This window comes from Limanda limanda, chromosome 8 (genome assembly GCF_963576545.1).
Source record: "Limanda limanda chromosome 8, fLimLim1.1, whole genome shotgun sequence".
Classification (NCBI taxonomy): Eukaryota; Metazoa; Chordata; class Actinopteri; order Pleuronectiformes; family Pleuronectidae; genus Limanda; species Limanda limanda.
The window spans coordinates 4,460,190-4,483,297 of NC_083643.1; the positions used below are offsets into that span (position 1 = coordinate 4,460,190).

General features: G+C 38.9%; 1 protein-coding gene and 1 pseudogene across 1 annotated transcript; one reads left to right on the forward strand and one right to left on the reverse strand.

Moving 5' to 3' along the window:
* The first annotated feature begins 2,168 nt into the window (after positions 1-2,168).
* LOC133009057 (synaptotagmin-2-like) overlaps positions 2,169-23,108 on the forward strand; it is a 66,822-nt pseudogene continuing 45,882 nt past the window's right edge.
* LOC133008596 (myosin heavy chain, fast skeletal muscle-like) lies at positions 7,712-18,101 on the reverse strand. The gene is made up of 39 exons (XM_061075825.1): positions 17,895-18,101; positions 17,672-17,815; positions 17,428-17,584; positions 17,308-17,335; positions 17,116-17,230; positions 16,941-17,033; positions 16,788-16,851; positions 16,608-16,706; positions 16,410-16,513; positions 16,143-16,281; positions 15,906-16,024; positions 15,090-15,239; positions 14,828-14,998; positions 14,433-14,733; positions 14,249-14,313; positions 14,081-14,168; positions 13,849-13,966; positions 13,638-13,761; positions 13,216-13,352; positions 12,873-13,128; positions 12,537-12,779; positions 12,278-12,454; positions 12,052-12,197; positions 11,857-11,947; positions 11,363-11,752; positions 11,116-11,242; positions 10,910-11,028; positions 10,632-10,828; positions 10,219-10,402; positions 9,972-10,137; positions 9,734-9,858; positions 9,301-9,609; positions 8,994-9,197; positions 8,775-8,900; positions 8,522-8,692; positions 8,323-8,427; positions 8,099-8,194; positions 7,858-7,989; positions 7,712-7,732 (listed from the first exon to the last, which is right to left on the reverse strand). The coding sequence occupies exons 1-39, from the start codon at positions 18,099-18,101 to the stop codon at positions 7,712-7,714; spliced, it is 5,808 nt and encodes a 1,935-aa protein (XP_060931808.1).

The following is a 23,108-nucleotide window of genomic DNA, read 5'->3' on the forward strand; positions in this document are numbered from 1 at the left end:
ATTTGTTAAACATCCACTGCTGATTAATTAGTATTTTAAAGTAATTGTCCGTAAATATTTAAATGCTGTCTAACTGACAGAAGATGAGTCTACCTCAAGCAGGAGTCTTCAGGGTTCTGCTACCACGCTGGTGTGTCCTGTTGGACCCTTTATATTGGAACTGACTTGCTTACACAGCTGAAACTATATATGGGACTGATGCCAAATAGGGTGTGGATGAGAGTTTCAGTGGACATTTATTGAAACAGTCCTAAAACAGTTATTGTGCATACATACCAGCCCATGTCCCCAATTTCTTTATTTGTTTATTTAAAATTTTATTTAAATGTAACAATTTTGAAATATTTTCTTGTCAATCCAAGGATTCTATTTTTAGCACAACACATAAGAAATACATAGGGGCATAGTTGCACATGATGCAGTGGCATCTTTAATTATATGAGTTACAGTTGTCTAACATGTTTTATTTATAGAAAGTATTATGTTTCCTATGATCTTGTCCACTGGGCTGCCTCGTATGTTTTCACCAGTCAACAGAGAGAGTCAACAGTGAATGTCACAGCCTGCAAGATCTATTGTCCATTTACACTCTTACGCACAAATGAAGGAGCAGATATTCTTAATTTCAATCAATACAGCTTCATTCACAGGCTCTCATTTCAATCAGGTTTACAAGAGTGACAACCTATAGCATCTTTATGAGCTTCATATCTATTTTCTGCCTTTTTACGAGTTTGAATTCCACCAGTCCTGAGTGTTACCCTTTCGGTTGGAAGGAAGCCAAGTGATTTAATTGTCAATATTGTAATTTGATCCTACTGTGTAATTGGTATATTTAAAAGCATAACTACAACACGAATGCTAGTCAAACATTGATGGGGAAATCCCATCAATGTTTGATTGGTATATTAATGACAGTAACCACAAGCGAAATGTCTGTGTCTGCATTTTTACAAGTTGTAGTTCCACAACTATAGTATATCAAATAAAAAGCTATAATCAACACACATTTGAAGAAGGAGAACCATACATGAATTAAGTATAAATAAATAAATGTATAAATAAATACGGAAATAAATGCATACATAAATAAGGAAATAAATACAGAAATAAGTACAGAAATAAATACAGAAAGATATAAATAAATATGTTAAATATATATATTTCTTCATTTTCACATTTCTGTGTCCGTATGTAAATGAGGTAGGAGGTCCCAACCTCAGTCTCGAGCAGTATTGTTCAACTAAGCTATACACAAACGCACACACAGGCTCCGGGACTCCGCAACCCAACACCACCACACAGTCGCTCAGAGACAGAAGCAGTGACTGAGATCTGAGCTTGTTACCGTGAAGCAGCCGCTCAGTAACTTTGTATAACAGTGGAAACAGTGAAAATACTGAGTTCCTCTGGTCAAATCTGCTCAGAGATCAGCTGCTTCATGATCAGAGCAGAAGCTGCAGGTGGTTTGTTCAGAGCTGGAGTTTCTGTTTCCTCCTCCTCTCTCTCCTTGTGCTCAGTAGAACACGAGACGTGACGCTCACAGTCAGGAATATTGACACCTAAATCATCCCAATAAAAAATGACCTGAACTAACCCACTGAGCTTGAACTAGTTAATTTTAAGTGTGAACTGGCTCAACACTGCCAACCGCTTCTGGACATGAGTCAGCATTGAAAGGCAGAAGTAGAAGGGATGGATCATTACACTCCTGTGACCAGTCCTGCATGAGACTGCGGTAAGGCCCGCCTTTCTCATTAGCATATGTACACAAAAATGTGGAAATATATTTAATACATTTATTTATAAATTTCTGTATTTATTTCCTTATTTATTTATGCATTTCTGTATTTATTTCTGTATTTATTTATACATTTATTTATTTATACTTTAGTCATGTATGGTCCTCCATATTTGAGTAGCTCAAACTGCAGGAATGCTTTGAGATCCTGAAAGCCTTGACTTTTGTTTTTTTCAACTCAAGGGCACTATTCGAATCTGTATTTGCTGCAATAAATTATTATAAATAACTATAGATCAAAAGAAAACACAAATACACCCAAATATATAGTACTTAAATCAAGAGAATAAGTATATTTCTTATATAGAAAGTTTGTGCATTGTTCATTCTGTAAAATCAAACGTTTTATCGGTGGCGCTCTGTGTAGATGCCTCAAGTAGGAAACCATGTTTGTGTGCATAGAGATTAATGAGCAGACTTGTTCAAATACAGGAGAGATGTGACTTCAGATTAGTCAGATTACAGCTGAAGGCGCTGCAGTGGATAATAACACCACTGATGATGTGCATGTGTGCGCTCTCTCCAGGTGGAGGACGTCAGCACTGCGGTTCAAAGGCAGAGTCGTTGTTTGCCTCAGGCCTCCGGATCCAGCAAGGCAGAGGGAGACGAGGGCAAGCAGCCCAACGTTAAACAGGTAACAGACATTTCTGTATAGAGTCAAGCTGTTTAAGTTGGGCTCTTTAATTCCAATCAGACAAGAATGATCTTACAAAACTTGAATATTTGTAGCAAATTTCATGCTAATCCACTAAATACCTTGATCCTTATAACTTGGCCTGTGCAGCCAGCAGTGACCACATATGGTCAAATCACTTTTTTATCAATAAAAACATCAACAATACATCATAGTGAGACATTTAAATCGGCAGGGATAAGTATTTACATCCGCATCTTGGCAAATTGAAGCTACGGCCGGACGGAAGCAACAAACACTCATTACTCACTCAGTGGCTAGATTCGTCAAGGACTAATAATAATAATATTTATATTTCACTCTTAAACATTAATGTCAACCTCATGGGGATGCTAGAAAATCCAGGGGAATCTTTTCTACACATTCCTTGAAGAAACATGCAGATATTCAGCAAAATAATGATAAACAGGACACTTCATGCCCTCATCTGCATCCCAGCTCATACCTACAACATATCAATCACCATTAGGATTCATCGTCTGGAAACTAGAAATGTCATGACCAAGTTTCATGTAAATCAATCCAATATTTGTTTGAGAGCTATTCAGAATTTGTGTTTGAGAACCTCCCTTTAATCCATTTCTGTTAAGATGAACAAAATGAAGCCCTGAGGAAACAGTAGATGTTAAACAGTATCAACACAAGGTGCTGGATGTATATTCCCTAACAGGAGTTCTTGCACCAGGTGGATGGATCTCTACGGTTCTCCCTGTACTACGACCAGCCACAGTCCCGTCTGGTGGTCACCGTCCTGCAGGTGGAGGGGCTTCAGGAGCTCAGCCAGACCTGCTGCCTCCAGCCATTTGTTAAACTACGACTCATGTTGGCAGGATCAGAGGGAGTGGACGTGGAGGTAGTTATCACACACAGCAGCGACATTATTATCAACTAGCAGGCATACGTTGTCTTTTCGTATTTTTTTAAACCAATAAAATTACTGGATTTTTGCATTGAATCTCAGGAACATAGATAGAATGCCACCGTATTTGATATTGGGCTTAAAATCTCCATTTTTTTAAACCATGTTAATTGTTCAAAAATGTGTCGGATTGTCTTTCAGTCCTTGTACCAAATAAAGCTTATGGTTACTGTTGTGCTCCTCTTAGGGTGGAGGGACGTCTCCTGCTCTGTAGACAGTGCTGCAGGAGTGGCAGACTCGCATTGTGAAAGACAGCTGTAACCCTTTATATGGAGATCAGTTCAGCTGCATTCTGCGACACTTCATCACGTCAGCCTCAGGATGGAAGTCCTGCAGTAAACCCCTCTCACTCTCAGTAACTCTATAATCCTATTTTATCATAGACGTAAAGAGGTACTATTTACTTTATAGCTGCACTGACAATACATTTTTAAATAAAAAATGAATAACACTACTCGCAGATTACATCTTCGCTGTCATACTGCAACGTCTGAGGGATTTTAAGCTCTAAGCACTACAGTCATAGTGCAGAATTGACAGTGCAGTCATGTGAGGAAAGGGAATGTGTTTTCTTACTGTGTCCGTCATGTATCTGTGTGTTTCTCAGGTGTGGGACTTTGATAAATTCTTGAGACACACGTTGTTGGGAGGGGTGAGGGTTCCTCTCGGGGAGCTCAACGTCTCTTACCCTCTGGAGCTGCACGAGGATCTGCAGCGACCCCAGAAGGTACAGCAGCCATGTTCTGTGACACTGCACAGACACACACATTTATAATGTAATGGGATTATCGTTGTTTAACTCAAAGAACTAACTTAATTTAAAGTAAAAAAGTCTCCCCCCATGTTGCCATATTCGGGCTACCAGAGGACCATAACCGGTTTACCTCTACTCAATTAGACATTTTAGCTTTTACTTCCTTACTGGCAAGACGCCACCTTCTTCTCCACTGGAAGTCGACTAAAGCTCCCTCCAGTACTCAGTGGCTCAACAACACCATGTCTTTCCTAAAGCTGGAAAATATCAGATATTCAGTGAAAGGTAGCTCTAACAAATTTTATAATAAGTGGCTTCCCTTTCTTACATTCTTCCACTCTCTCCAGTCCCTGCCCCCTTGACAGACCCACCCTCTCTCTCTCTTTTCTCTCTTTCTTCTTCCTTTTTATTTATTTATTTACTTATTCTTTTTTTAATTTTATTTTTATTTATTTATACTGTGCAGCTTTATTACTTAATTATTACTTAATAGAATTTTCAGTTATTTATTTATCATTATTTTTCTTATTTTCATTGAATTGTGTAATGTATTGTTAGCAGTACCACGTTCATGTGGTCCTTTAATTAAGAAAAACATCCAAGGAGGTTGACTATCATTGATTCTTGTTCTACTGTGCCTTACCTCCTAATACAAATATTTAAAACAAAATTTAAAAAAAGTCAAAATTTGTATGAGGGGGGAAAGGAAAGAACAGAAAGGTCAGAACAGTCCCCACTGAGATATCCTCAGATGCCGGTAAATAACAAACCTCTTGACAAATAGAAAACCATCAGAAACCATACACACACACAGTGTAGCATATAGAGTTACTGATTTGCTGTTCTTGTGTTGTACAGCCGTTTACGTCAGGATCAGTGTCCAGTGTAACCATTGCAAGCTCAGGTCGCAGAAGACCTCGGTGGAGGCCCGGTGCCGGGTGAACGTCTTCAACGAGGTGCTCATGTTCTCGCTGCCCGAGTTTCCTGTGGAGCGGTGTAAAATCATAATCTCTGTGTATGAGACTCACACGACCTGGAAATCACCCAAACATCTGATAGGACAGTTGTCTGTGGGGAAGGAGAGGAGTACGGAAGACGAGCACTGGAACTGGATGATGCGCTCAGTCCGCCAGCCTGTAGCAAAGTGGCACGGCCTGCTGATCTGAGCTGCAGTTCATAAACCCACTTCTTAAATCTCCCCGCCTGCTGTGTTTAAAGCTGTTGAGAGATGGGCAGCTGTTGAACTGAAGGACAAACACGGACTCCTTTACTCTAGACTCCAAAGTGTTCTTCCTGCTTCAATCAGGAAAGAGGAGTCACTACTAAGCTGGATCTTCAGGTTTCACAATCTACTCATTTGCTTACATCTCGTCTTTCTTTCTTTTTATTTTCAAACCACATTTTATTGAAAAGGCTCTTATTATCTTGACTTTTTCACTCCTTTCACCAATATTACTTGAGTGTTGTACTTAATGTAATCAGTGAATACCTGTTGTTTGTGTTGTTGACATATTTATCTTTAAGCTGTGTTGTACTATTGTAACTGCTCTACTGAAAGATCATTAAATCTTTATATTCTAGCTCAACACAATATAATATAAATCTTTATGCTTATAGTCAACAATTTATATTATATTATTTATTGACTGATTTTACATGATGTTGTATTTTTCTGTTTGTCTCTGGTTTTCTTCATTTTTCCCTAGTGAAGCATTTTGTAATGGCTAAATTTGAAATGACCGATATAAATAATGTTATTGTTAATACGATTGTCAAAATATATTATTTAATCAGTATAACTACACGCACCCATCATGGACTGCTTTTTAAGTCAGGTTCACTTTTAAGCTGTGCAATATTAATTCTGTACTGTACGATGGTTCATGTGCAATCCATTAACCGTGCATATTCTTACACTGTACATTTATTATCTGTTTTTTTACACTGTATATAAAATATTCCATTCATATGTTTCTATATTTTTTATATTTTCCTTACACTTAAGTTTGTCATGTTCCGTTTTACTTAATTTGTCAAAGCAGAAAACCTGAGGACAAACAGACCTGTGAGTTACTAATCACCTAAATTGGGACTAGAGTTTGTACTTTCATTATTTTCAATATTAAAATTAATCATTATAATTAATTGTATTAATTACAAACACTGATCCATAAACTTCTGTATTGATCGACAGCAATTATTTGATTGTTCTTATAATGTCTTAATAGTGACGTCACAAATAGATGGAGATGTAGCTTCGAATGCGGAAGTAAAGCGTCATATTAGGTTTGTGTGTTAACACTAGAGGGCGCTATATAGGACCACGTGCTGTTGTGGTTCCTGTCCAGCTGCATCACAATTTGACCTCGCAGGAGCCAACTGACCAACAAGGCTCCAGACTTTGGTGTAGTATTGCTAAGCTAAACATGCTATTTGATATATTAGTATTAAGGACAGTAGGCTTCATACTTTTAATCATTTCTAACTATGACTAAGCTTAGTGCCGTATAAATGCAGTTATCCATTATTTCGATTTAAGCTAGGTGGCTAGCTAGCTAGGTTCAGCTGCTTCTTTAGCCATCCAGCAGCTAGCTAGCTAGCAGATCCTGCTTAACACTGAAGGTTAAATTGTTAGTTTTAACAAAGCCTATTGATGTTTAAAAATATAATTGATCAGGCTATATAATATAACGTGTAGACAATTGTTTTAAGAAGGCTTTAGTTGGGATTTGCTAATATTGGGGGTGGAATAGGAGGAGACACTGTTGATTTTACATTGGAAACTATGGTGTGGCGGTTTTCAACGTGTGTCCGATGCTGCTGGTTTAATTTCATCATAATCATCAGCCACCATCTTCCTCACCTCATCCAGCTAAGGTTTGACAAATCTTAATATATTCTAAACCGTTTTGTAATATGTGATCAAATAACATTATTGGTATTATGAATGAATTATGAAAAGGCTTGACAGACAGGATAAGGTATATAAATATTTTCAATACAGTGATGTTATATGTGATTAAATAACCTTTTGTATTATTAAAGATAATTTAGTCAAATGTGCAGTATACTTTGCCTGGTTGCCACGTAAAAGAATCCGTAGCTACCATGAGTTTAAACTGTTTCACTGCTAGCAAGGTAAAACCTGATAAACTTGCGACATGCAGGTAAAAGTTGACATGGAAAATGATTGGTGATTAAATTTTGCTCATATGCGTCTAAATAAGAACAGCTTATTATGCCCATATTTGTCATGTATTAGACAGTGAAAGAGGGACATTAAACAGGCTAAGACAGCAGGGGAATGACTGAATGATAAAGGTAAAGAAAAACTACCTGAAAAAAAGTTTTCTTATCTGATGGAGTTGGTAAAACCCAGGAAGAGACTTTAAAAGAGGGGACGGACGAATTATGTCTCAGAAGAAACAGGCAGATGAAAATAAAATTAGAGACATCAATTTCAGTGCAAAAAATAACATTTATTGTTACAGCATATTTCACCTCATATTATATGATTTGAAACAGGCGATCAGCTGATGAGCTTTATTCAGCTGCCTCTTTCCCCTAAAAAACACCAACAAACAAAAAGTATTGATCAGGTCCCTTTCAAACACATTTAACTTACAGTGATTTTCTACCGCAATAATTTTCAATTCTTATTTGATTACTACACAGAATTGTAGATTTACCTTTCCAGAGTCACGGGTCTTGGCTCTCAGTTTGTTGACCTGGGACTCTGCAATGTCAGCACGCTCCTCAGCCTCCTCCAGCTCATGCTGGACCTTCCTGCACTTGGACAGGTGGACATTGGCCTGCTCCTCCTGGAAGACAATACAGGGCAAATGGTTAAATGACCAGCAGATATGCTCCACATGAGATATGATGTGGTATAGAGTTGCCATTGTTTAAATATTAATGTTTTGCCCTTACCGCTTCCTCAGACTGCCTCTTGTAGGCCTTCACCTTGAGCTGCAACTTGTCAACCAGATCCTGCAGCCTGGAACCATTTTTCTTGTCCTCCTCAGTCTGTAGTTGAAAATACATAGATTTGCATGTTTATAGTTATATAATTAGTAATTAGTATAAGTATATAATTACATTTGCTTGTTTTGCTTGTTTTGTACTGTACACATTAAAATTCAAAGTGACTCTACCTGGTAGGTGAGCTCCTTCACTCTCCTCTCGTACTTGCGGACACCCTTAACAGCATCTGCTCCACGTCTCTGCTCAGCGTCAATCTCTGACTCAAGCTCGCGCACCTTTTGAAAAAAAGACAAATGCATTCACAGTTTACGTTACAAGTTTTTTTTAAACTTTGTTTATATATGTATAATTCTATCATAATTCTCTTACCCTAGACTCCAGTTTCTGGAGCTGCTTCTTGCCACCCTTCATGGCCAGGTTCTCAGCCTCATCCAGGCGGTGCTGCAGGTCCTTAACAGCAACCTCCAGGTTCTTCTTCATCCTCTCCAGGTGAGAGCTAGTATCCTGCTCCTTCTTCAGCTCCTCAGCCATCATCGCAGCCTGGAAAACACAATATTTGGTTTAGAAATGTCAAAAATCAATAAGTAGAAAGTAATGATAATAAGTAAAAACTTAAGCGTACATCAGTGATGGCTTTCTTAGCCTTATCCTCTGCATTCCTTGCTTCCTGAACAGTGTCATCAACTTCACTCTGGACCTGAACCAGGTCAGACTCAAGCTTCTTCTTGGTGTTCAGAAGGCTTGTGTTCTAAAGGATGAAAAATGTAATTGAGTAATCAACATTTCATGTTGTTTAAGTTTTCATTGGTTTTATATATTGAAGTACTGTATATTTGATCACCTGAGAGTGCAGCAGTCCAACACGCTCACTAGCATCCACCAGCTCCTGTTCAGCGACTTTGCGACCTCTCTCTGTCTGTTCCAGAGCCACTCTAAGTTCCTCAATTTCAGCCACCATCAGACCGTTCCTGCGATCCACCATAGCAGCTTGTTCCTTAAGGTCCTCCGCGGCTCTGACAGCATCATCAAGGTGCAGTTGAGCATCCTAGTGAAATGATAGCAGGAAAATATACGAATGAAACTCATAATGAACTGTAGGTGCACTCACTATACTGTAGTTTGTACAACAGCAGTATGTCTGACAATACCTTCAGCTGTGCCTGCACATTCCTCAGCTGCTTCTGGGACTCAGCCGACTGGCGATTGGCATGGCTCAGCTGAATCTCCATCTCATTCAGGTCTCCCTCCATCTTCTTCTTGATTCTCAGGGCATCATTCCTGCTCCTGACCTCAGAATCCAGAGTGCTCTGCATAGAGTCAGTCACCCGCTGGCTGTTTCTCTTGATCTGCTCCATCTCCTCATCTTTTTCTGCCAGTTTCCTGTCCACCTCACCCTTGATCTGGTTGAGCTCCAGCTGAACACGCAGAATCTTAGACTCTTCATGTTCCAGAGTTCCCTGATGACATCATAGAGTAAGATTTTTGACCTTACCTTCAGGCCTTTTAGCCCAATATACTGCATTGTCCTAGATTTGTAATATTTTTCTCCTCAGAAAATCTCCCTTGATAAAACAAACATACCTCAGCCTCCTCAAGAGCTGTCTGGATCTCAGATTTCTCTGTCTCCACCTGCTTCTTTGACTTCTCCAGCTCATGGATGCTCTTGCCAGTCTCACCAATCTGTTCAGTCAGATCAGAGATCTCCTCTGCAGAAAGAAACATATTATATATCGTCAAGCCTGAAATGTAAATTATGAACACTAACACAAAATGCGTTAAATATCATCAAAGACAATCAGGTAGGAACTAAAACACTCACGTTGCAGGTTCTTGTTTTCACGCTTCATGGTCTCCAGCTGATCCAGAGCTTCCTCATAAGAGTTCTTCATCTTGAACAGCTCAGTGCCGAGAGAACGAGCCTCCTTCAGAGATCCCTCAAGCTCTGACTGACCCTCCTCATACTTCTGCTTCCAGTCTGCCAACACCTATATAAGACAATTTATTGTGTTCAGATAGATATTCACCAATACAAAGACAAGTAAAAAAACCTTGTATGAATTGGCCACCTTGTCGAAGTTCCTCTGCTTCTTGTCCAGGTTAGCAGCCAGCCCATTAGCCCTCTCCACATCAATCATGAGGTCCTCCACCTCACTCTGCAGCCTCTGTTTGGTTTTCTCCAGAGAAGCACACTTGGAGTTCACAGCCTCAATCTGCTCCTCAGCCTCCTGAAGACGCTGAGCCAGCTTTTTCCTTTGAAACATTTGCAAATTTTCTCTCAATAAAAATGTCAATATCTTGTAAACTTTTACAGATATTCTTATATATATATATATATATATATATATATATATATATATATATATATATATATATATATATATATATTAAATAAAGACACTAAAGTGATATTGAACAGCTAAATGTACAAAATATATTCAAAGACAATATCTGGTAATTGAATTGTTTGAATGTTACTCACTTGGACTCCTCAAGCTCCTCAGTGCGCTGAATAGCATCAGTTTCATACTTAGTTCTCCACTGAGCCACCTCACTGTTGGCCTTGGACATTCCACGCTGCAACTCAGCCTTGGCCTCCTGCTCCTCCTCAAACTGTTCCCTCAGCAGGTCACAGTCGTGGCGGGCTGATTGCAGTCCATGGGCAAGAGCATTCTTGGCCTAGAATAAGAAATATTATTGACTGTGTAAAACTTTTAAATCTCATTCAACGAGGCAAGGACACACTTAGAGTTTTCTTACCTTAACCTCCTCTTCAATCTGTCTCTTCAGCTCTTCAATCTGTTGAGTGTAGGCCTGTTTGCCTCTGGTCAGCTGGGAAACAAGAGCCTCTTTCTCTTCAATTTGACGGCCGAACTCACCTTGTGTGAAAATTAAGATCAAAGATTAGTTTCTTTTCAGTTTCTGGTTGATCTGTGTCAAACTGAAGATGGCTGTCATTTGCATACCATTTTCTGTCAGGAGACGGGCTTTCTGTGCACCCAAGTCATTCGCTTGACGAACAGTTTCATCATTCTTGGTCTTCAGTTCACTATATTGGTCCTCAAGAGTACGGCACATCTTTTCAAGATTTCCCTTGAGTGAAAAAGGAACAGAAAAGAAAGATTTAATTTTTTTTACACAATTATTTAATTTATGTTTTTTCTATGTATAAAAAAATGCATTTAATACTCCAATATTTCATGTATTTTGTACCTTTGCTTTGGCAACAGCCTCCATGTTGCTGGACAGGTCATCAATCTCCATTTTGTATTCACTCTTTTCCTTTTCAAGCTTCTGCTTGACACGCTGGAGGTTGTCGATCTGCTCTCCCAGCTCAGCAACGCTGTCAGCCTGCTTCTTGCGAAGAGCGGAAGCAGTGGCTTCATGCTGCAGAGTGGACTCCTCAAGGTCACGACGGAGCTTCTGGAACTCAGCTTCCCGCTTCTTGCTCATCTCAATCTGAGCAGCAGTGGCACCTCCAGCCTCCTCTAGCCTCTCACTGATCTCCTCAAGTTCCCTGGAGAGGTCAGCCCTCTGCTTCTCAACCTTGGCACGAGCAGCACGCTCAGCCTCAATCTCCTCCTCCAGTTCCTCAGTACGGGCCTGTTTCAAGTATATGTTTTATTGTTGAGTGAACATTAAATTAAATGTGAAACACAAAAACCTGAAAGCATGTTGTGTTGTGTTAAAAGCAATATGTTGATTACCTGAAGCTCCTTGATCTTCTTCTGAAGCTGAGATCCCATAGACTGCTCATCCTCAATCTTGCTCAGGAGTTGGCTGATTTCAAAGTCTTTCCTGTGAGAGTGACAAAGTTCATAGTAAGAGTTCATTCATGCTACTGAACATTACTAGAGACATGATGGTTATTTTATAATAGGGAGGGAAACAAAATGTTATACTTTTTCAGTTTCTCATCAGACTGCTGCTTGTCATTCTCAAGATCCATGATGGATTCCTGGGCCAGTTTCAGATCTCCCTCGAGCTTCCTCTTGGCTCTCTCAAGGTCCATACGCAGTTTCTTCTCTTGTTCCAGAGAACCCTCAAGCTGAACATTGAGACATTGAAATTGTGATTATTATGCTAAAGAATCTTGTTTTGTCAACCTAAGTGACTTTGTAAACTTACATCATCGACTTGCTGCTCAAGCTTTGTCTTGGCCTTGGTCAGAGTGTTGACTTTGTCTTCCTCAGCCTGCAGGTCATCAAGAGTCTGTTGATGAGCCTCCTGAAGGGCTTTCTTCTCCTTGCTCAGCTTAGCAATGCTCTCATCTTGAGAGGCCATCTCCTCTGTCAGGTTCTTAACCTATGTTTGCAAGTAAAATGTTATTAAACACATAGTAACAATGAATTTACTAGATGTGCTACACATTTTTAAACTTACGAACCTTGTTCTCAGTGGCATGTTTCTCTTTCTCCACCTTGGCCAATGTAAGCTCCAGATCGTCAATATCCTTCTTGAGCTCAGAACATTCATCTTCCAGCTTTCTCTTCTTAGCAGTAAGCTCAGCATTCATTTCCTCTTCATCCTCAAGTCTCTCAGTTGTTTCTTTGAGTTTGGCCTCCATCTGAATTTTGCTCTTGATAAGTCCCTCACATCTTTCCTCAGCATCTGACAGGTTATCTCCTTCCTGTGTCATTGTATGAACACATCAAGTTTGAGTCCATCATTATTTGACCTACAACACATGAACAATTGCAGGTACGGTCTGAGATTTACTTACAGATGCCACTTGGAGCTGCAGATCATTTTTCTCTTGCAGAAGAGACACCATCTTCTCCTCTAGTTCCTTCTTCTTGGCCAGGGCAGTAGCCAAGTCAGTTGTCATCTTTTCATAGTTTTCCTTCATCGAAGCCAGCTCCTTCTCAGTTTCAGCACTCTGCAGCAGAGGCTTGATCTTGTAGTAAACCTTCATCCATGGCCAATGTTTGACATTCATGAATGAGCGCACGTTGTACTGGATGGTGTAGATGGCTTCCCTGTGAAGCAGAAATTGTTGACATGAGAATTTTTGCTGATTTTTCACCCCATGTCTTTGTGTCCAGAATTTATTGTTTTCAACTTGCCTCCTCTCCGTCATCTTCACATACTCCTTTCTCATGAGGTAAGCACGGCAGAGAGCTTGAGTCATTGTGACCAGAGCTGCAAGCTTTTCATCTCTCATCTCCTCAAGGGTACCCAGCAGACCAGCCTTGAAGAACACCTGAATAAACAGAAAATATAAATGAACTTTCAGGAATCCTAAATTAGTCAACACTCACAAGGTAAAGATGCTTATTAAATGTACACATAAGATAGATGCTTTGAAACTATTCCATTGATGAGTAATTGTACCAGGTACATGGTCTAATTTTACACCAAATTACTTCAAACATTTAATAAACGCTGAGGTACAATGCTGATTATCAGACGGACAAACAAAATGAATAAGAACAATCAACCTCCTTTGTAATTATACCAACATTGAACAAGGGAGCATGGTTCTTACCTTTGTGTGTCCAAATCTGTACTCGTCATGATTAACATCAATCGATCCAAGCAGCTTTTCTGAAGCCTTCTTGTTGTCAATGAACTGGCCCTCAGGAATGACACTGGCATTCAATACCTTGTACCTTTAACACAAAAGTTATTGGTCTCTGTAAGTATTTTTTGGAGTTTGTGGCAACATTTTTGGACGTCAAAAATATAGTCATTGGTACCTCTGCTTGAAGTCACCATATTGGATTCTGCTGGGGAAACCTTTCCTGCAGATTCTGATACCCTCCAGCACACCGTTACACCTCAGCTGGTGGATGACCAGGAAGTTCTCCATCAGTCCTATTTCATAAGACATTTCATTATTACTTTTGTTATACTCCTCATTGAACCAGCACTGAACTGAAACCATACTAACAAAAAAACATGCTAATCATCAAAGAGTTCAAATCTTACCTGGAGTCTTTGTCTCATTGGGAATCAGACAACGCACAAAGTGAGGATGGGTGCTCCTCAAGTTAGTCATCAGCTTGCCCAAGTTTTCCTGTAGATACAAAAGAGTAAGTTAGTTGTGTATAACGTAATGTGTGATGCTATTTCTTGGTTAACAATGCCAAAGCTTACCCTGAACTGCGAAGACACAGTCTGCATAGAGCCTCCCTTCTTCTTGCCTCCCTTCTTTGTAGCGTCTGTTGATCATTTCAAGTAGAATTATTTTTGTGAGAAACTGAATACATACAAATTGTTACATTTAATAAAATACAATATTAAAATATGTTTTAATTGACCAGTTAATTGTGTGTCATACCCTCAACAACAGCGGGATACAGGCCAGCCAGCAGTTTCACTGATGACTTCTGGTACAGCTGCAGAACAGAATCATTCAGGGGGTCCTTGTTCTTGTCCAGCCAGCCACTGATATTGTAGTCCACTGTACCAGCATAGTGCACCAGGGAGAAGTGGGCCTCAATCTTGCCCTTTGCAGGTTTTGGCTTCTCAAATGCTTTGTTTTTGCCAAGATGCTGATCATAGAGCTTATTCTTGAAGGATGTGTCATCAGCCTTAGGGAACATGCACTCCTCTTCAAGGATGGAGAAGATGCCCATGGGCTAGATGAAAAAACAGAGAGATAGAGTATATCATGAAGTGACTGGTGTTTTTTAGGAGAATTACATACAATAGAATCATAAAATTGGTGTTTACCCTTTCAATCAGCTCAATGCAGGCGGCCAAGTCCATACCGAAGTCAATGAACTCCCAGATAATACCCTCCTTCTTGTACTCCTCTTGCTCCAGGACGAACATGGTGTGGTTGAAAAACTGTTGCAGTTTCTCATTGGTGAAGTTGATGCAAAGTTGCTCCAAGGTGTTGAACTGTGAGATGACAAATAATTAGCCTGATTGCTCATAGACAACAGGATTTGGTGTCATATTTTAATAATGAGTTGCAGTGTATAAAGCTTACATCAAAGATTTCAAAGCCGGCGATATCCAGTACACCAATATAGGAGTTCCTTGACTGCTTCGTGTCCAACATCTGGTTGATACGGATGACCATCCACAAGAACATCCTCTCATAGATGGACTTAGACAGGGCAGTGACTGAGTTTTGCACCTGAAGAAGAATGTAAAAATATTTTTTCCTGTACGCTTCTGTTTAGTTGTTTTGTAAAATGCTGTGCTACTGTATACCCTATATAGGTATAAAACTTTATTTTTGCAATTTATAGTCAATACAAACATAACACACCCAGTACATCTCAATCCCTGTCACCAGTGTTAAAAACATTAAATACAAACTCCTCATTCTCACCTATTAATTGCCGTAGCCCAACTATATTTAAGGCTCTCTCCTCCACCCATACACTCCGCTAAGAAGGCTGTGGTCCTCAAACTCTGGATTGCTCTCCATGCCTAACACTTAACGCAGACTTTCGGGGACAGAACTATCTGTGTTGCAACCCCCACCCTCTGGAACTTTCTCCCTGCCAAAACCCGCAACTTTACATCTCTGGACAGGTTAAAAAAACTACTCAAACACCCCCTGTTCACTGAGGCCTTTTGCCTCAGTTTATGCTCCACCGTGTCATTAGTGCTGTTTAATTATATCATGTTTTGTACAAATTACTCTTTTCTTTTTTTTTATACATATATATATATATATATATATATATATATATATATATATATATATATATATATATATATATATATATATGGGTGTGTCATTATAAAAAAAAAATATTTACCGTGATACTTGAAATGAATACTTTATGTTTACCTGAGGTACAGTCTGTCCCTTGGTGACAAACTCATTTCCGACCTTCACTCTGGGATAGCACAAACCCTTCAGCATGTCAGCGGAGTTCAGACCCAACAGGTAAGCAACCTTGTCAGCATCTGAAAATGGTTTAATTATTTATAATGTAGTATTGTATATATGTGTTTTCATGACAAAACAAAATCAGTGTGATATAGAACTTCTGTTGTTCACTTTGATATGATATCAAATAGTCACCTTCTGTGCCATCGGGTTCAGCCTGCTCCTCACGCTGCTTTTGCTTGAACTTCATGTTACCATGGTGGACCACAGCACCAGTAAACTTCCAGATGGCCATCTTCTCCTCACCACTGAAGCCCAGGATATCAATAGCAGCCTGTGTTCAGAAGATTTATTTTTTACAAAACATCTCCACTTTGGAAAAAACATACATAAAAATCACTTTGCATATCATACACATCAGATGTATGCAATATGTTAAATATTAAAACCTTGATCACTCACATCAGTAGCTTCCAGCTCAACTTTGTCATCAATGCTGGCCACAGTGATCTGACCCATGCTGAGCAAGGGGTAGTCGTAGGGGTTGGTTGTGATGAGTGCCGCCTCTGAATATTAAAAACGGAATGAAGATTAAATACAGAGTTTCACAAAAAACAATCACCATATGTTTAAAATCATGCAATAGCTTAATCTGTTTACCAACTATCCCCGGTAAGTGGTTTGTCATCATCTGGTAGAAGATGTGGTAGCCTCTCTCAGCAGAAAGCTGGTATGTCACTCTTGACTTCTCCAGCAGATCTATAAATGTGGATTATCAGTCAAAACCTGGTCAGTCCTGAATTTCAGTCATCTACCCTTGCTATGAGGATTATAACTTACATGTCTCAATGTCAGCACTGGCCAGTTTGCCAGTTGTGCCGAAATGGATTCTGATGAATTTACCCTGTTTAGAAGATAGAAATTGTTGTAATCTCCCCACATAACCAATGTCTAACTGAAAATTTGTCTCGTACAAAATAACCCCATACTTACAAAGCGAGAAGAGTTGTCATTCCTCACAGTTTTGGCATTACCATAGGCCTCCAGCAGGGGATTGGCTGCAATAATCTGATCCTCCAGTGACCCCTATAATCCAAGTTTCGAAATTAAATCAGAAAATAACTCTTTCTCAACTTTACTTGAACTCAATGGTGTCATCACAACATACCTGATACTTTTTTTCGCCGCCCCCCCCTTTTTTGTCCCCTCCTGCCACTGAGATTGTGGCGAAGTACTGGATGACACGTTTCGTGTTCACAGTCTTTCCAGCACCAGATTCTCCACTGGGTATAAACACAGACTTATATGAATTTGCTCAACATATTTGATTCTAAAGAAAAGTCAACAGATATGAACTTACGTGATCAAGACAGACTGGTTCTCCCTATCTGTAAACATAGAAACCAAATTAATTAAACACATTCCTTTCAGTGAAACAACATTCTGTTTAATGTATACAAATTCTACAATAAGAACATACCACATAGCATGAACTGATAAGCGTTGTCAGAGACAGAGAAGATGTGGGGTGGAGCCTCCATACGCTTCTTGCCTCTGTAGGCATTAACAACTTCTTGATCGTACACTGGGAGCCATTTGTAAGGGTTAACAGTGGCACAGAACAACCCAGAGTAGGTCTGAAAGTGAACATAGAGATAAACAGTTAACTCCATGTTTAGTTTTTGATTTCAATATAACTTATTGCATTTTAAAGATAGTCTTACGTAGATCATCCATGCTGCATAACGCTCTTTGAGGTTATACAGGACAGAGGCTTCATTGAGATGGGTCATCATGGCCATGTCCTCAATTTTGTCGTACTTGGGAGGGTTCATTGGATGGACGTCGTCTTCTTTAAATACCTTCTCCTGCAACAGGACATTGGTTACAATTACAACTGAGAACACATACTTAACTTTCAGTTGAGTCTTGTTTCATTATACAAACCTCCTGAGTCTCCAGGACTTTGACGGTGACTTTGCCACCATCTTTCTTGAGGATCATTCCCTTCAAGTACAGCTCTTTGGCATCGGCCACATAGCAGGCAGCCTTGGCATCAAAAGGTGCGGTTTGAGCCTCAATTCTCTCCTTCTCTGGCTTACGTAGGTATATGGCTGCTTTGCCGTAAGCGGCCATCTCCGCGTCCGTACTCATGGTGACAGTTTACTTCTGTGAGTTAATAACAAATAAGAGTAATGTTATTTATCTGTGTCAAACCTTCTATCTTCAGCTGATGTAACTGTAATTGAACTTCTTAATTAACCTATCTATATTTAATCAATGTCTGTCCATCCCCACAAGTGACTTGACCTGTTTTTAGTTAATGTTGATCTGAATAACTGTAACCTGTACAACTGTGTGAATAAAAACTGGAAAACTTGCAGAAATCTTTTGCATAAAATGAGTTAAAAGTTCATTAAAAAACGGTTGCCCTTACCTGACCCTCCCTCTTTGAAGATTGGTTATATTCCACTATCCTGTTGAAATCATAGAACACATTTTCAGTTAATGATGATAGTGTTAAACCTACATTTGTTAAACATCCACTGCTGATTAATTAGTATTTTAAAGACATTGTCCGTAAATATTTAAATACTGTCTCACTGACAGAAGATGAGTCTACCTCAAGCAGGAGTCTTCGGGGTTCTGCTACCACGCTGGTGTGTCCTGATGGACCCTTTATATTGGAACTGACTTGCTTACACAGCTGAGGCTATATATGGGACTGATGCCAAATAGGGTGTGGATGGGAGTTTCAGGTGACATATATTGAAACAGTCCTAAAACAGTAATTGTGCATACATACCAGCCCATGTCCCCAATTTCTTTATATGTTTATTTAACATTTTATTTAAATTTAACAATTTTGAAATCTTTTCCTGTCAATCCAAGGATTTTGTTTTTAGCACAACACATAATAAATACATAGAGGCATAGTTGCACATGATGCAGTGGCATTTTTTATCATATGTGTTATAGTTGTGTAACATGTTTTATTTATAGAAAGTATTATGTTCCCTCTGATCATGTCCAAGTGGCTGCCTTGGATGTAATTACCACTGAGTCAACAGTGAATGCCACAGCCTGCAAGATCTATTTTCCATTTACCCTCCTATGCACAAATGAAGGAGCAGATATTCTTTACTTTCAATTAATACAGCCTTATTCACAGTCTCTCATTTCAATAAGGTTTACAAGAGTGACAACCTTTAGCATCTTTATGGGCTTCATATCTATTTTCTGCCTTTTTATGAGCAAGCAAAGCAAAGTGATATTAATTGTCAATATTGTAATTTGATCCTAATGTGTAATTGGTATATCTAAAAGCATAAACACAACGTGGATGCTAGTCTAACATTGATGGGGGAAAAAATCCCATCAATGTTTGATTGGTATATTAATGACAGTAACCACAAGCGAAATGTCTGTGTCTGCATTTTTACAAGTTGTAGTTTCACAACTTTAACAGTATATCAAATAAAAAGCTATAATCAACACACATTTGAGAAGCTCAAACTGCAGGAATGCTTTAAGATCCTGAGAGCCTTGATTTTTTTCTTTTTTTTTTAAACTCAAGGACACTATTATAATCTATATTTGCTACAATGAGTGAAAATTTGTATGAGGGGGGAAGAAAAGAACAGAAAGGGCAAATCCTTAAATGAAGCTAAAACCAGAAAATGATTTGAATTCCAACTACAAAGAGGCAGAATCTGTCTTTTGAATCACATACACGGTTTCTGAAGTGTTGATACTCTCACTCTGGACAGGATCGTGTCGGAGAGGTGCTGCTGTCACTGAAGTTTCTTCCAACTTCTCAGAGGCTTGAGGTTGGTCTGCTAAAGGTCAGAACAGTCCCCACTGAGATATCCTCAGATGCCGGTAAATAACAAACCTCTTGACAAATAGAAAACCATCAGAAACCATACACATTGTAACGTATAGGGTTACTGATTTGCTGTTCTTGTGTTGTACAGCCGTTTACGTCAGGATCAGTGTCCAGTGTAACCATTGCAAGCTCAGGTCGCAGAAGACCTCGGTGGAGGCCCGGTGCAGGTGAACGTCTTCAACGAGGTGCTCATGTTCTCGCTGCCCGAGTTTCCTGTGGAGCGGTGTAAAATCATAATCTCTGTGTATGAGACTCACACGGCCTGGAAATCACCCAAACATCTGATAGGACAGTTGACTGTGGTGATGTAGAGGAGTACGGAAGACGAGCACTGGAACTGGATGATGCGCTCAGTCCGCCAGCCTGTAGCAAAGTGGCACGGCCTGCTGATCTGAGCTGCAGTTCATAAACCCACTTCTTAAATCTCCCTGTCTGCTGTGTTTAAAGCTGTTGAGAGATGGGCAGCTGATGAACTGAAGGACAAACACAGACTCCTTTACTGTCGATTCCCAAGTGATTTAACAAAGAGTTCTTCCTGCTTCAATCAGGAAAGAGGAGTCACTACTAAGCTGGAACTTCAGGTTTCACAATCTACTCATTTGCTTACATCTCGTCTTTCTTTCGTTTTATTTTCAAATCACATTTTATTGAAAAGGCTCTTATTATCTGACTTTTTCACTCCTTTCACCAAGATTACTTGAGTGTTGTACTTACTTTACTCGATAAGTGAATACCTGTTGTTTGTGTTGTTGACATATTTATCTTTAAGCTGTGTTGTACTATTGTAACTGCCCTTCTGAAAGATCATTAAATTCTTATACTCCAGCTCAACACAATTTAACATAAATATTTATGCTTATAGTCAACAATTTATATTATATTATTTATTGACTGATTTGACATGATGTTGTATTATTCTGTTTGTCTTGGGTTTTCTTAATTTGTCCCAATGAAGCATTTTGTAATGGCTAAATTTGAAATGACCGATATAAATAAAGTTATAGTTTATATGATTTTCGAAATATATTATTTAATATAACTACACGCACCCATTATGGACAGCTATTCAAGTCAGGTTCACTTCTCAACTGTGCAATATTAATTCTGACATGTGAGCTACTAATAACCTAAATTAGGACTAGAGTTTGTACTTGCATTATTTTCAATATTAAAATTAATCATTAGAATTAATTGTGTTAACTACAAACAATGAAACAAAACAAGTTTAGTTTTGCATGATAAATTCCATCGGAATTCCATGATCCATAAACTTCTGTTTTGATCAACAGGAATTATTTGATTGTTCTCAAAATGTTTTAATAGTGACGCCACAAATAGATGGAGATGTAGCTTCAAATGCGGAAGTAAAGCTTCATATTAGGTTTGTGTGTAAACACTAGAGGGCGCTATATAGGACCACGTGCTGTTGTGGTTCCTGTCGAGCTGCATCACAATTTGACCTCGAAGGAGCCAACTGACCAACAAGGCTCCAGACTTTGGTGTAGTATCGCTAAGCTAAACATGCTATTTGATATATTAGTATTATGGACAGTGGGCTTCAAACTTTTAATCATGACTAAGCTTAGTGCCGTATAAATGCAGTTAACCATTATTTCGATTTAAGCTAGGTGGCTTGCTTGCTAGGTTCAGCTGCTTTTTTAGCCATCCAGCTAGCTAGTTTTAACAAAGCCTGATGATGTTTCAATATGTAATATATCAGGCTATATAATATAACATGGAGACAGTTGTTTTAAGGAGGAGTTAGTTGGGATTTGCTAATCTTAGGGTTGGAATAGGAGGAGACACTGTTGATTTTACATTGGAAACTATGGTGTGGCGGTTTTCAACGTGTGTCCGATGCTGCTGGTGTTTAATTTCATCATAATCATCATCCACCATCTTCCTCACCTCATCCAGAAAAGGTTTGACATCTTAATATATTATCTTAATATATTCTAAACCGTTTTGTCATATGTGATCAAATAACATTATTATGAATGAATTATGAAAAGGCTTGACAGACAAGATAAGGTATCTAAATTGTCAGGCCTGGACTGGAATGAGGACTCAGAAGCAGAGAATATCACGTACCAGCACACTTTATTGATTTCAGAACCTCAATGCAGAGTGACAAACAAGAAGGCTATGAAAATCTCACTAACTATATCTATATAATAATATAATACTTGGCAAGCAATAACTGGGGAAAAAGAACTTCCTAATAAATACAAAACATACACTAGAAAAAGAAAAAGCATTTAAACATAAACCACTCCCGAAGGAGGACAAACAAATGGCAAGAGCAAGAAATCAAAAGCGCTCCCGAAGGAGGAAAACCAAACTACTAATAAATGGGGCAAAAGAAAAGGCTCACCTAAACAGGAGGCTCAACAAACTAACTAAATCTCTCTTAACATAAATCGCTCCAAAAGGGAGGAAGAAAAACAGTTTACAAACAACACAAAACAAAGCTAAACTGGAAAACATTAACAAACAAAAAAATCACTCTCAAGGAGGAAACAGAAAACAACTTACGTGGCGTAGCAAGAAACTCTTTGGCAAAAACGACAATGACTGTGGGTAAGGCTTAGGTGCACGAACAAGAACGAAACACTTCGGCACAAGACAAAGGGGAGACGCAGACTATAAGCACATGAGGGTGAAGGGAACAGGTGGAAACAATCAGAGACAATCAGACCGGTGACACATGAGGAAGGGCAAGTGACCTGAAACTAGAGGAGAGTTAGGATTTCAAAATAAAACAGGAAGTTACGAGACAAAAACCCCAAGACAAGACAAACCTCACCGCGGTGTGACATAAATATTTTCAATACAGTGATGTTATATGTGATCAAATAACATTTTGTATTATTAAAGATAAGTTATTCATAAATTTGGTTATCAAAAATAAAACGTTAATATTTAAAATATTAATATTAAATCATAACTTTAGTTTGACTAAGTTCTCGCGGGGCAACACCCTTCATAGAAGGGAAAAGATAGCCAATTGATTGATTAAGATAAGTCTCATTTAGATCTAGTTGACTTAGAAATCTTAATATTTACTATTAAAGATTATATAGTGAACAGTTAAGGTTTATAGAGTTCTTGACAGTCTAACGGTTGGCAAACTTCACTTATGCAACATTAATGAAAGGACAAGGTTAAAAGAAAAACATTTATTACGAACATAATAAAGTATCGAAACACAAGTTACTAACAATATGTGCTAACTAACAAAGATGTGTGTGTGTGTGTGGGGGGGGGGGGGG

Excerpts from the sequence above, each read along its gene's own strand:
- LOC133008596 (XM_061075825.1), bottom strand. The coding sequence starts at position 18,101 with ATGAGTACGGACGCGGAGATGGCCGCTTACGGCAAAGCAGCCATATAC. Across the intron at positions 14,999-15,089 it reads CCGGCTTTGAAATCTTTGAT|TTCAACACCTTGGAGCAACT; the intron begins GTAAGCTTTATA and ends GTCATCTCACAG. Across the intron at positions 8,901-8,993 it reads TTGGACTGCTGCACTCTCAG|AACACAAGCCTTCTGAACAC; the intron begins GTGATCAAATAT and ends TTCATCCTTTAG.